Source organism: Salvelinus fontinalis, chromosome 20 (assembly GCF_029448725.1).
Source record: "Salvelinus fontinalis isolate EN_2023a chromosome 20, ASM2944872v1, whole genome shotgun sequence".
Lineage (NCBI taxonomy): Eukaryota > Metazoa > Chordata > Actinopteri > Salmoniformes > Salmonidae > Salvelinus > Salvelinus fontinalis.
The window spans coordinates 18,213,339-18,228,280 of record NC_074684.1 but is presented as its reverse complement, the minus strand read 5'-3'; the positions used below and the strand labels follow the sequence as shown (position 1 = coordinate 18,228,280).

At 43.6% G+C, this 14,942-nt stretch overlaps 1 protein-coding gene across 1 annotated transcript in view; it reads right to left on the bottom strand.

The window, feature by feature from the left end:
* The window catches only part of LOC129817438 (inositol-trisphosphate 3-kinase B-like), a 59,593-nt gene extending 44,874 nt beyond the window's left edge, over positions 1–14,719 (bottom strand). The window contains exons 1-2 of the mRNA XM_055872687.1: positions 14,323–14,719; positions 10,919–12,108 (exon numbers count right to left, since the gene is read on the bottom strand). Coding sequence (XP_055728662.1) covers positions 10,919–11,977 — 1,059 coding nt within the window. The 5' untranslated portion in view covers positions 11,978–12,108; positions 14,323–14,719. The remainder of the gene's footprint in view (positions 1–10,918; positions 12,109–14,322) is intronic.
* Positions 14,720–14,942: the final 223 nt, after the last annotated feature.

Below are 14,942 nucleotides of genomic sequence, written 5' to 3'. Positions count from 1 at the left end.
CAGACAGACAGACAGACAGACAGACAGACAGCCAGACAGGCAGGCAGGCAGACAGACAGATAGACAGACAGACCTAGTCCTGGAGGACAAGGGGTCCTCAATTACATTCAGCAGTGGGACGATTCTTCTTTGAGCGGATGGTCGGAGGGCCGGAACATAGTTAAAAATAATTTGCACACTGCAAATTGACCACAACAATCCCAATCAGATATAGTATTTCACAAAAACAGAATCATTTCAAACCTTGATTACATTAGTAGACGATCACATATGCCACTATATTTATGTGTGGCAATACTTGGGAACAGATATCTTCAATTAAAAAAACATTGAGCTCATTTCCTGGTGTTTTTACAGTCTTTTATATCCAAGAAAACTTGGGGGGACAAATAAAATCACCCGCTGGCCAGGCCGCCTTGTGGGGAACTCTGAAATATAGCATGCTAGTTACTGGCAATAGGCCATAAACAACAAGGACATGCTTTAACAGGCCTCTGCTAAAATCATACCTTGTCATTACAGTCTTTATTATGCTGATACCCTGAGAGAGGCAGACATGTGGAAACTTGTAAATAACAACCCTAGACTGAAAGCATGCACACAATAAACTAGACTAGAGGACTCCATGTCCCACTTCTGTTCCACTCTACACAGGGTAAATGACTTGCTTTCTATGTAATGAGAATTGTTCGATGCACACCACTTGTGTTTCTTCAATAACAGTGCGAGTTAGACACACAGTAAATAAGGGCCAGGGGTAGGATTCATCTAGGTAGACTATACCTGCAGTATACTGTGGTAGTAAGAGAAGAGGTTGTTTACAGATATAAAAGTCAAGTAGAGGCTGTGAATCAACTGCTATGAATCCACTTCAAGGAACTGAGCACCAAAGGAGCATCTCTCTACTTATTTGCTTATTTGTTCAACTCGGCATGGCACTGTAAATCATTGTGGCAGGCAGCATCAACTATACATGTTTTTTTTTTTTTTTGGGGGGGTGGTGGATCAGCTTAATATTGCGGAAAGAATGTTGCTTCCAATGTAATTGTCTGCATCATTTCCAATCCCCCATATTTTTTGGGGTAAATATATATATCCATTCACGTATGCATACATATACACATATATACATACACATACCTACATAGACATACATACTTTTTTTAAAGAGTATACCTTTATTATTATTCCCCGCAAACCCTACCACCGATCACCCAATTGGAGTAAACTGATAAACATTTCTGTTTTTACCTTCAATTTATACATCTTATACACATTTTACAGACACAGTCTACTTTATAATAGTTCTCTCTTGTTTGTTCTTAGTCCTTCCTCTATTTCTGTTGTCCATCCAGTTTGATTTCCACTTGTAACTGTGCTATTTCACAATAGCTCCGCACCTATACACATTTCACAGATCCCATATGCCTTACATTGTTTATCTTGTTATTAGTCCCACCCTTCTGCTCCACTCAACCTTTCCCATCTATCTTCCAACATCATCCATTTCGGATTTTTATTTGCCATATATTTTTCAACTGTGCTGTGATGCTTCACAAAAGATTTGAATCTTCCTATTCTCATAGCTTCCACGGATTGTAAATTAAAAATAAACATTTTTGCTAAAATAATTATTACACTGCTCAAAAAAATAAAGGGAACACTTAAACAACACAATGTAACTCCAAGTCAATCACACTTCTGTGAAATCAAACTGTCCACTTAGGAAGCAACACTGATTGACAATAAATTTCACATGCTGTCGTGCAAATGGAATAGACAAAAGGTGGAAATTATAGGCAATTAGCAAGACACCCCCAATAAAGGAGTGATTCTGCAGGTGGTGACCACAGACCACTTCTCAGTTCCTATGCTTCCTGGCTGATGTTTTGGTCACTTTTGAATGCTGGCGGTGCTCTCACTCTAGTGGTAGCATGAGACGGAGTCTACAACCCACACAAGTGGCTCAGGTAGTGCAATTCATCCAGGATGGCACATCAATGCGAGCTGTGGCAAAAAGGTTTGCAGTGTCTGTCAGCGTAGTGTCCAGAGCATGGAGGCACTACCAGGAGACAGGCCAGTACATCAGGAGACGTGGAGGAGGCTGCTTCCTGGCCGTAGGAGGGCAACAACCCAGCAGCAGGACCGCTACCTCCGCCTTTGTGCAAGGAGGTGCACTGCCAGCGCCCTGCAAAATGACCTCCAGCAGGCCACAAATGTGCATGTGTCTGCTCAAACGGTCAGAAACAGACTCCATGAGGGTGGTATGAGGGCCCGACGTCCACAGGTGGGGGTTGTGCTTACAGCCCAACACCGTGCAGGACGTTTGGCATTTGCCAGAGAACACCAAGATTGGCAAATTCGCCACTGGCGCCCTGTGTTCTTCACAGATGAAAGCAGGTTCACACTGAGCACATGAGCACATGTGACAGACGTGACAGAGTCTGGAGACGCCTCCAGCATGACCGGTTTGGAGATGGGTCAGTCATGGTGTGGGGTGGCATTTCTTTGTGGGGCCGCACAGCCCTCCATGTGCTCGCCAGAGGTAGCCTGACTGCCATTAGGTACCGAGATGAGATCCTCAGACCCCTTGTGAGACCATATGCTGACACATGCACATTTGTGGCCTGCTGGAGGTCATTTTGCAGGGCGCTGGCAGTGCACCTCCTTGCACAAAGGCGGAGGTAGCGGTCCTGCTGCTGGGTTGTTGCCCTCCTACGGCCTCCTCCACGTCTCCTGATGTACTGGCCTGTCTACTGGTAGCGCCTGCATGCTCTGGACACTACGCTGACAGACACAGCAAACCTTTTTGCCACAGTTCGCATTGATGTGCCATCCTGGATGAGCTGCACTACCTGAGCCACTTGTGTGGGTTGTAGACTCCGTCTCATGCTACCACTAGAGTGAGAACACCGCCAGCATTCAAAAGTGACCAAAACATCAGCCAGGAAGCATAGGAACTGAGAAGTGGTCTGTGGTCACCACCTGCAGAATCACTCCTGTTTTGGGGGGTGTCTTGCTAATTGCCTATAATTTCCACCTTTTGTCTATTCCATTTGCACAACAGCATGTGAAATTTATTGTCAATCAGTGTTGCTTCCTAAGTGGACAGTTTGATTTCACAGAAGTGTGATTGACTTGGAGTTACATTGTGTTGCTTAAGTGTTCCCTTTATTTTTTTGAACAGTGTATATTATTGATTGATTGACTATGGCTTTTCAGATCCCCCAGTATTGCTATCTGTAGCGTTAGTTCTACGCAAATGTTGCAATTCTTCAACCATTCCTGGACCTGTGACCAAAAACGAGCTACATGCGGACAATACAAAAAATAAAAAAAAATAAAAATAAAAAACACTATACACTATACAACCTTACCCTAACCTTACCCTTAGGGTATCTAACAGGTTTATCAATTCTAAACATAAGGTTTTTGAGTGAGTGGCAGTAGCTTACAAGCCCTAGGCCCTTGTTCTCACAATCCGTTCATAACACAACTTGCAAATAAATCAACCTGGACTCAGGGGTAGACCTAATATAGTAAATATAAATCTGTCTCCCCCATTTACCATGATATGTTTCGTATGGTATGTATTAATTTGTGGATGTCCATAATTTCGTATGATATATTACGAATTGCAATTCGTATAGTATGTTATGAATTTGGAATAAATATGATACACTATATATACAAAAGTATGTGGATACCCCTTTAAATTATTGGATTTGGCTATTTCAGCCGCAATCGCCATAGACAAACATTGGCAGTAGAATGGACTTACTGAAGAGCTCATTGACTTTCAACGTGGCACTGTCATAGGGTGCCACATTCCCAACAAGTCAGTTCATCAAATTTCTGCCATGCTAGAGCTGCCCCGGTCAACTGTAAGTGCTGTTATTGTGAAGTGGAAACATTTAGGAGCAACAACGGCTCAGCCGCAAAGGCTACACAAGCTCACAGAATGGGACCACCGAGTGCTGAAGCGGAATGCTCAAGCTTCGGCTGGATTGGTGTAAAGCTCGCTGCCATTGGACTCTGGAGCAGTGGAAACGCGTTCTCTGGAACGATGAATCACGCTTCACCATCTGGCAGTCCTATGGATGAATCTGAGTTTGGCTGATACCAGGAAAACGCTACCTGCCCCAATGCATAGTGCCAACTGTAAAGTTTGGTGGAGGAGGAATAATGGTCATGGGCTGTTTTTCATGGTTCTGGCTAGGCCCCTTAGTTCCAGTGAAGGGAAATCTTAACTCTATAGCATACAATGACATTCTAGACGATTCTGTGCTTCCAATTTTATGGCAACAGTTTGGGGAAGGCACTTTTCATGAAATGCCCCACAATGCCCCTGTGCATAAAGTGAGGTCCATACAGAAATGGTTTGTCAAGATCGGTGTGGAAGAACTTGACTGGTCTGCACAGAGCCCTGACCTCAACTCCATCGAACACCTTTGGGATGAATTGGAACGCCGACTGTGAGCCAGGCGTCATCGCCCAACACCAGTGCCCGACCTCACTAATGTTCTTGTGGCTGAATGGAAGTCCTCGCAACAATGTTCCAACATCTAGAGTGGAGGCTGTTATAGCAGCAAAGAAGAGACCAACTCCATATTAATGCCCATGATTTTGGAATGAGATGTTCAATGAGCAGGTGTCCACATACTTTTGGTCATGTAGTGTTTGTTACAAATTCCAATTTGTTGTGGCTAACGTTAGCTAGGTGACTGATGCTTAGCTAGGCTAGGGGTTAGGGGTTAAGGTTAGGGTTATGAGTTAAGTTAAAGGGTTAAGGTTAGAGTTAGCGGAAGGGTTAGCTAACATGCTAGGTAGTTGCAAAGTAACTAATTAGCTAAAATGCTAAAGTTGTCCGTGATGAGATTTAAACATGCAACCTTTTTGTTTTTGCCTTAAGTAAGCTTATGTCTCAAGTAACCATACCAAACGTAACATATCAAAGTCATTTGAGTGTCCTGGATTTATGTTTACCATGTTACGTCTAGTCTATGAGACCAGGCTGAATAGAGAACTGGTAAGGCATCGCCACTTCTAAAAGTTGAGTACAACCGCCAACAAGCCTCTTGGAAATGCAAATGCCTTTTCTACGTCGAAGTTAGTAAACACAAACAGATTAGGAGTTTACTGGTACTTTCCCTACCGTGGCTACGCAACCAGCAAGCCTAAGCTCTCTGCTGTGCATTAGGGTCTGCCTCATACACACTAAAAGACACTTCCTGCCTCATGCATAAGAAAGCAGGTCCCTCCCTCCCTCCCTCCAGCAGTGCTGCTCTCTCTCAATTCAATTGAATTCAAGGGGCTTTATTGTCATGGGAAACATATGTTAACATTGCCAAAGCAAGTGAAATGGGTAAACAAAAGTGAAATAAACAATAAAAAGTAAACATTACAATCACTCTCTCTCTTACTCTCTCTTGCTCGCTCTCTCTCTCTCTGTTTGAAGCAGGCTTGACGTCACATGGTCTCCCAGGCAACAGGCTACCACAGGAGTGTTACTTTTTCCATTGCTTCTGAGCCCTCAAGATCCTTCCCCTAAATTAACTTGGGTTTAGAAAGTTTACTTTTGGATTGAAACCATGACCAAATAGTGTGTGTGTGTGTGTGTGTGTGTGTGTGTGTGTGTGTGTGTGTGTGTGTGTGTGTGTGTGTGTGTGTGTGTGTGTGTGTGTGTGTGTGTGTGTGTGTGTGTGTGAAAAGTGCGTGTGTTTGAGAAGTGTGTGCGTGTGTATTTTGTTAACATCACTGCTGAGTGTGAATAGTGAAAACTGCGATAGAAAAAGGGAGTGATGGGTAACACTTCATATGTCCCTCTCACTGAGCTCAGAGGAATGCCTATCTGTCAAAAAATATATATTGTCTGTAATAAGAGACTGACTATTCCTCCTGCATTGACCAAACTACAATAAAAAGGAATAATGGCGATACAAAATCATTCACATTAATTTAGACAAATAGTCCTGAGTAAACAACAATAACACAAAACATGTCAGTCTCTTTATTTATTTTTATTTCACCTTTATTTAACCAGGTAGGCTAGTTGAGAACAAGTTCTCATTTGCAACTGCGACCTGGCCAAGATAAAGCATAGCAGTGTGAACAGACAACAACACAGAGTTACACATGGAGTAAACAATAAACAAGTCATCTCTCTCATTAAAACACATGAGATAAGTTCATTATAAAGTGTTTGTTCAAAGGATATGAGGTCATCTAAACCCTGAGTGAGTGTCATTATCCTGCTAATAACCCAGGAACCACAACACATCACCTCCTGCTAGCCTTAGCAAGACAACACCATGTCCTGCCTTGTGGTTGTGAAAAGCGCCCTTCATCCTTCCTGTTGGAGACAGGAGGCTGTCATCAGTCACTACAGCCTCATTGACTACCCAGCCCTTTACACTGGTGTGACCAGGAAAAACCCAAGCATCAACAACAACAACAACAACAAACTGCTAACACAACAGATAAAGCTACATGGGGTTTCCAATGTGAGTCTTCCTTGTGAGTCTGGCCATTTGGATTCTGTGAACTGAACTTCAATTCATGAAAATCTGTCAGGTACAAAAAGAACTGGCCACAATCCAGGAGAAAAATTGAATTTAAATATGTATGTATTCTGGCATGTGAGTAATAGTATTTTTGTCGTCATAATAGAATATTAGCGCACCAGTCAGTCCAACTAATGACTAATGTTATTGCACCACTGTAGAACTCTTTTACAACGCTAGAGAAACGCCTGCCTGCAACACAGTGCAGACAACAGCTCCTCGGGGCACTTGTTATTGGGTCTGTTCCAACAGGCAACCACAAGCCTTCTGCATCTGCACTGCAGAGAACCTTGTTAGACTTCTACTCTGAGTCGCTTGCTGTAGCACGCAGGGCGCTTTCCTCCACAGGCCGGCACAGGAAAAGGAGACACCACCGTGACATGATTTCACGGTGACATGGTTTCAGTACCCCGACCGAGCGGGTGTCACTATGCCCGGCCGCAGCCAAGAGAACCCACCTAATAAGACTGCATACAGTCCTAGTGAGCCTGGTAGCAAATCAGTTTGTTCTCCAGCAAAACTCCTCTGTTGTGTTCGTTGTCATGCCAAAATCTACTACAGCTCAATAGCACATGACAAAGGACTTGGCTAAACCATTAGTTCTGCATCCAGGTTATAAAAAGCAACCTGAATACTTGATGCTATAAACAATAGAGCTATAAAGACCGTTTAGTAAAAATATATGCCATTTAGCAGACTCTTTGATCCAAAGCACCTTACATTCATTCACGTGTGCATATATTTTACATATGGGTGGTCCCAGGAATTGAACCCACTATCCTTGTTTTACAAGCACCATGCTCTACCAACTGAGCTACAGAGGACCACAATGTAAGTTAGTCATAATAAGCCAATATATAATGAACCTTTCAATCAAGTTTATTTTATATAGCCCTTCGTACATCAGCTAATATCTCGAAGTGCTGTACAGAAACCCAGCCTAAAACCCCAAACAGCAAGCAATGCAGGTGTAGAAGCACTTTCAATCATACGCTTCCTTTACTTTTGTTGTTGGGATTGGGAAACCTTATTGGTACAGAGGCAAGTAGACAGCTCCTGTCTGAATAGGCATGTTATAATGTCGTAGGTTTGGTGTAGTACGTACTTCAGTAGTTGCCATCATTTTAGTCTAATGTATACTTCTCCGGACCCACACTGACTACAGAACGGCACTCGAGCCATAGGCCTGAGATGTAGGGAAACTCCCACAGGAGTGACACAACCTGTCCAAATGCACCTCTGTGATTGGGACAGGAAGCGGATAGATGCTAGAACATGTTGAAGTGTTTTGAAGAGCTGAGGTTTTCAGTGTGTGAGTGTAAACAAGGATACCTGCCCAGGGACATTCCATTCTGAGATAATCAACCCTATCAAAAGTAAACCAAACCTTAAGGAATGATCTAGTCTTCTGAGGAATATGCTGTCTTTCCCTATTGGACACTGTTCTACACTGTCTTCCTGTCTCTCTCTCTCACACGTATACTACAGAGAGAATACCAGTGCATGACAGATGACATCTCTCACTTAGCTTCTGTTTCTTTTTCTAATAGCAAAACATATTAGATCCTGCCAAGAAAGCCCTAAAAGGTGTGTGTTATCAGGATGTTGTAACATGGTAGCGTCTTTTAAAATGATTACAAACATATTCCTGCTGGATTCCTCTTCCAGGGAACTTTCGGTGTACTTTGATCAAATCAAATCAAAATGTATTTGCCACATGCGCCGAATACAACAAGTGTAGACTTTACCGTGAAATGCTTACATACAAGCCCTTAACCAACAGTGCAGTTCAAGAAGAAGAAAATATTTACCAAGTAGACTAAAATAAAAAGTAAGAATAAAAAGAAACACAATAAGAATTAGAATAACGAGGCTATATACAGGGGGCACCGGTACCGAGTCAGTGTGCAGGGGTACAGGCTAGTTGAGGTAATCTATACTTGTAGGTGGGGGTGATGTGACTGTATAGGTAACAAACAAACAGCGAGTAGCAGCAGTGTACAAGAGGGGGAGTGTCAATGTAAATTGTCCGGTGGCAATTTTTATGAATTGTTCAGCAGTCTAATGGCTTGGGGGTAGAAGCTGTTGAGTTGGGAAGAGAAGTGGCGAAGACATTCCAGGGAATTCACAAGGTTCAACTACAACAGTACTGTCCCAAAGGAACAATTAAGTAAAACTTTTGAATTTGACCGAATAGAGAAGATACTATACAGTGATGAACTTGATGAGCAAGAAGAGAGAATACAGGTAACTTCTTCTATTTCAGATCAACAAAATAATGTATCTGGAAAAACTATAGTAGCCCTAGTCTTAGAGGAGGTTCTTGATCTTTTTACACAGTTATCCTGCTATTTACACAGTTATCCTGTGATTTACACAGTTATGCTGTTATTTACACAGTTATCCTGTTATTTACACAGTTATCCTGTTATTTACACAGTTACACCCAGTTAACTTGATCTAATTGTAAAGTAGCATGAATACATTGTAAAGTAGAATGAATACATTGTAAGCAGCATAAATACATTGTAAGGTAGCATGAATACAATGTAAAGTAGCATGAATACATTGTAAAGTAGCATGAATACATTGTAAAGTAGCATGAATACATTGTAAAGTAGAATGAATACATAATAAAGTAGAATTCAATCTAATAAACCTCTTTATAAAACCAAATATGCCCTTTCAAGCTGAGTTAATTTCTCCTGTCTACATTCCAGATACATTATCCAACTATTTGAGCTCACTGCAAGAGATCAGTTACAGATCAGTGTATCATCGAGTGCAAGAAAATGTCTCTCATTAATAAGCAGAGGTCTCCTAGGTGATGGTTCTGCCATCACGTAGCTTGCTACATGCATCTTCCCTTTTTCTGAGACTTACACTTTCCTCAGACATTGGCCAGAAATGATAGAGAGAGGCCTGCCTCGCTGTCATGGATACATCAAAGCAAGACATTCCTCTCCAACGCAAATCCGTTACAGTGTAAACAGCCTTCACAAAACCAGCGCAGTTCCATCCACTTAACTTCAAGGCTATCTTGGCCATCTTGGCCTTGCCGCTCTGCATTCATATATTTATTTTGTTTGCTATCGCCAGGCCAGATGGGCACAATGAAGTGTTTTGATTCGGGCGTTTATACCAGATAAGACACCACATGGATCTCCTGGCCACAGGAGGTTGGTGGCACCTTAATGGGGGAGGACAGGCTCGTGGTAATGACTTGGGCGCAATGAGTGGAATGGTATCAAATACATCAATCTAGAGGCGAAAGAAACGCAAACCTATTTAGGCAAGGTGCTGGCTAGCGGAGTAGAACACTTGAACAATTAAAGGAGAGCCACACACTCTAGGAGCTCAGATGCAATAATTTAATAAACTAATATCCAACGTTTCGACAGACAAGCTGTCTTCATCAGGATATGGTTTCCATGTGGTTGATGCCATTTCATTCGCTCCGTTCCAGACATTATTATGAGCCGTCCTCCCCTCAGCAGCCTCCTGTGCACCTGGCGCACATCCCGTATGCCATGTAGGACCCATTATCCTGCTACTTTAGTCTGCCACTGAAGTCCTGTGTCTGTGTGCTCCAGCTGCATGACGGTAACCAGTGATGCATCTCAGACGTAGAGTCAGAGTCAGACGTAGAGTCAGAGTCAGACGTAGACAGGCCAAGGAGGTTTCTATGAGATGGCAAATTATCACAAACGATTTCTGAGGTATATTGCAATTAATGTCTCAGTTCCTCCATCAGTACACACTCACCACTACAGACATTTATTGGTAATAACACCAATAGCAAATCGCGGTGCATTGTTTAGAATCATTGCCGATCGAGCAGGTGGAAATCACGGCCAAGCAAACTCTTCCAGTAATGTATACACAGCCCCCTCATTTATAAACAGTGCTTTAAGCCTTCTCTTTGAAGGCCGTCCAATAGCGCTCAGAGTCAAAGTGTCTGAGGCTGACGACGGGACACAGAAGTACCTTTGTTTGTGAGAATGTCAACCGTTCCTCAGGGAGGATGCCGACCGGTTTGTTGCAAGAGTGCAGTATGACAAAGAGCTTGGTGAAGAGAGGCCCTCTAACAAACGTAAAAGTTAATTTAGAGATGGGAGAGTTGGCCCTACATGTGTGCTCTTAAATGTGGCGAAACAGAATTGTCCAATTATTCCAAAGATTTCTTAAACATTTTTATTATCAACTTCAGTCCCTATTCCATTGAACAATAAACCAAACGTAAGCCAAAACCCATTCAATGTGAAATAGAGGGTGAATTGATGACAAAGTAACAAAGTAAAGTGACAAAGTAAATAATAAATAACTTTGTTCCTTAATAAAAGTGTGTTACTCACAGCTCTCTGCTGGGTGTTGAGGAAGGCAAGTGACAGTCCCTCAGCTCTATCCGGGTCGCTGGAGATGTCCTCCTCTGATTCCTCCCAGGAGGAGGAGAAGCCTGTGGAGGAAGCTGAGGAGGAGGACAGCTTTCTCAAGCCTCGGGACGACCTGGGGCTCTGCTGGGGCTCACTGCCCGGATCACAGCCTTCTCCCTGGGCCTCCATCCCGTGGTCGGTGACTATGACGGCTGGGATGGTGGTCCCCACTTTTGGGCAGCTCCCCTCCTTGCCGGCCCAGGGTGCTTGTGGCTGGGTTTCCGTTGGCTCTGCTCCTGCCTTTGTCAGGCAGGTCTGGGCCCACTCCGCAGGGTGCTCGTTGTTGCTGCCTGCCAAGAAGCTGCCAACCCCCAGTGAACTCGGGGAGTAACTGCCTGCTGAATTGTCAGCTTGGGCCCAAGTTCCTGCTGATTTGTTCACAAGCAGACTGCCCTGTTCCGTATTTGGGTCAGCCGTGTTATTTTCCACTCTGCCGTTCCCTGTTACTCCCTCCTCCAAGCAGAGACAACCTTTCCCGTTCTGGAGCTCCTTGAAAATGCTTGGAGGGCAGTCTCTCCGTGGGGGGTTAGGGGGAGGCACCTCGGCAGGCTGGCTGGGCTTGGAGGCTGGGACTGTTCTGCACGGGGCTCTCAAGATGTGGGCCTCAAACAGACCCACCTTTTTGTTGACCTCCACATTCAGGAGCTCCTGGTGGATCTGCAGGAGCTGCACCGTGCGCTTAACCTCCCAGTTGGGAGCCTCATCCTCTCCGTTGTTGCTGAGCCGGCGGACACAGTTGCCCACGATCTCCCCCAAGGTTTCAGGGTGGCGGCAGGGGGAGCGGGCCCTGGGGCTGCTGGGGCCTGGAGAGGGGGGGGAGACGAAGGAGCCCCCAGGGGAGCCAGGAATCAGGCTACCAGGGCTGTAGTAGGTGGAGCAGTTTGGCACATGCAGCACAGGCCTCCCAGTCCGAGGGCTGCTCGCATTCGTCAGATTGTTGCCATTCATCATAATCAGACTGCTCAGGGCATACGCAGCCATAGTATCAGGCTGGCACTGTCAGTATGGGCTCCCATCTAGCCCTAGTCCTGGTTGCTGCTCTGGTGTCTACACCCCACCATAGCATTTGGTGGGGTATGTGAGAGGAGAGGTGGAATTCCCTGCTGAATCTTCTATGGAGGAGAGTTGTTGAAGAGGAAAAACAAAAACACAGACAGTAAAAGCTTCAATAATGGCTGTGATTTTATGACTTGCATTTGAATAAGAATAACATGTATTTCCCCCACTGTGGCGTGTGGACTTTCACTTTGTTCTACAACTATTATCCAGCAAATCCCTCACAAAGGGTAGCATTCCTTCCCAAAGCAAGGCGGATAACTTGCCTATTTACAAGATACAAATCAATGTTCCAAGAAATAATCATGTGTTTGCTTTCTCTCTAGCTAAGAAAATACCCAGAGTTGAACTTTTACTACTTAAAATCTACTGTAGATAATGAGACACAAGAATAGATTTACTTGTTGCCATTAGTATTAGAGAGAGAAAGCAACAAACCATATCAGTATTCACTGTAGTTCTTACTACTGTTAACTACATTTGTTATGTGTTTGGACCCAAGGAAGAGTAATGGGGATCCCTAATGAATGGATCACCCTGGATCAGAAGCCAGAATAACGTCAACCCTGGTGAATGTATGTCACACAAACCAAACATTGACTTAACATTTCAAAATGAGTCCCTATTAACTTTACCACACAGAGTTGGGTTTGGGATTTTCCCGTGAATGATGTAGGTTCTAAATTAGTTTTAGTTGCTTTGAAAATGACACACTTCTCCATTCAGTAGATTTTTACACTGACATACCTTGTAGAAAATACTACTGTTCACCTCAAACTGAAATGTCGGTTAACGTGGCATAATGCTTCAATAACAGCAGCTGTGTGGCTCCCCACACAATCCTCCCCAGAGTCCCCACCATCAGCCCACACAATCCTCCCCAGAGTCCCCACCATCAGCCCACACAATCCTCCCCAGAGTCCCCACCATCAGCCCACACAATCCTCCCCAGAGTCCCCACCATCAGCCCACACAATCCTCCCCAGAGTCCCCATCATCAGCCCACACAATCCTCCCCAGAGTCCCCACCATCAGCCCACAGCATGGTGAGGGTCTGGAGGCAGAGAAGGGGAGGGGGGGGGGGGGGGGGCTGAGCCAGCCAACATTAAAGTGGACCAAGTAAGAAGAGAAACAGGCATTCACAGGGACACCATTGTGCCTGTGGCCAGGTGCCTGGGCGGGTCAGTTTCTGTCTACCTAGCACCTCTTTTTCCCAGTCAGACCCACACTGCTCAGAGGCAAAGTGACACTTCCAGTGTCTATGGAGGGAGTAGCGCCTCTGATGGTTCCCATGAACCCTCCATCCTAGTCAGCACTGACTAACTGAACTCCCTGGCTCTCTTTCTATGACCTGGCATTTCCATCGAAATGAGGAAAACAGAGTAGAGAAGGACAAAAACATGAGGATGTGCCAATCAATGAGACGATAAATCGGCTCCATACAATACATTGACTGTGGTGACTGTATTTCATTGGGATATCGTCAAACTAATATTCAATGATCTACAAGTTAGGTTTGTTGTGATTATATATTTTTCAACTTTGACAATAATTGGTTCACATGGCATAAAGCAAACGCTCTCCAGTACAATAAGCACGTGGTAATCTAACGTTACTCTAGCTGCCATGTGGGTTTTACTGCAAGCTCAATTTGACAATGTTGTTATAACGCTTACTGGGATTCAATGATTACCATTATGACATTCTTTAGTGAATCGACATAAATATTTTAGCTACTCTTAATCTAAAGCAAAAAGAAACCAATAGCAAAAGTGCAGTAGTTTATAAGCCTTATGCCAATTAATAACTACCATTAGTAATATTTCATCTGACCTTGTTTGAAATAATAACACTAATAAACAGATGTATTATTATTGTTATCATCATCATCATCATCATCATCATCATCATCATTTTCCCAGCGTCGTCATCATCACTATCATCATCTGGGCTATATATTTACAGTTGAAACATTGTTATAACCAAGTAACAACTTGCTGCTGTTACTCCGTTGTGCGCAATCAATATTGTTGGCTTATGTCCTTGTTGCCAATAGCTACGTAGAGTGCCTATACCGTATTTCTTATTCACAATACTATTTTTGTGAACAGTGTAGGTGTAAATAAAGGCTAAAAAAGCTTTAATATAAAGAGCGTTTAATCTAAATAGATTTTACTCACGCAGCTAAATTTTATTTATGCTGACACCTTGCTTGAAAAGTTTGAATGACACTAAACAGACTCATTGGAGATGGTAAGTGCAGGTCTTACCTTGTACTAACAGACACCTCGTCCTAATAGGAGTCCTGCTATATCGAACCAGTGGCTGTCCAACCCTCAAAGCCGTTCAGAATGTCTACAGCACTGAGTGCAATTCAGCGCGATTCAGAACACTAAACATCTATTCAATTAAGCGGATTTCACAAAGCACACACTCTTCTTATTCCCTCACAAGCAAAAGGAAGGCCAGTTCCAAGTATAAATAAACTTTTTCTCCCACAGCGTGTCCAAAATACTTGCTCTTATGACCCCTTGACTTCTTCAACCCTTCGCTTTGGCGTAGTACTAGGCCGTTGTTTGCTTAGTGTACTTCAAAAAGCAGGAAGGAAGTAGACGCTTACAGTAATTTCTACGCAACAAGCAGCTTTTCTCTCAACTCTCCAATTGCCTAGCGAAGAAAAAAGCTTGATGCGCACACAGCCTTGAGTTTTGACTTCAACGACGACTCTGTTGTCTGGGCTAGTGTATCTGTTTGGGTCATCACATAATAAAACTTAATTGGAGTGACATTTATTCGATAAACCCAGGACAGTGATGATGAACTCTTCTTGTTGGTGATATTATAGGCTAATATCACAAAACATATTTAATATCATGTAGGACCAAACAAT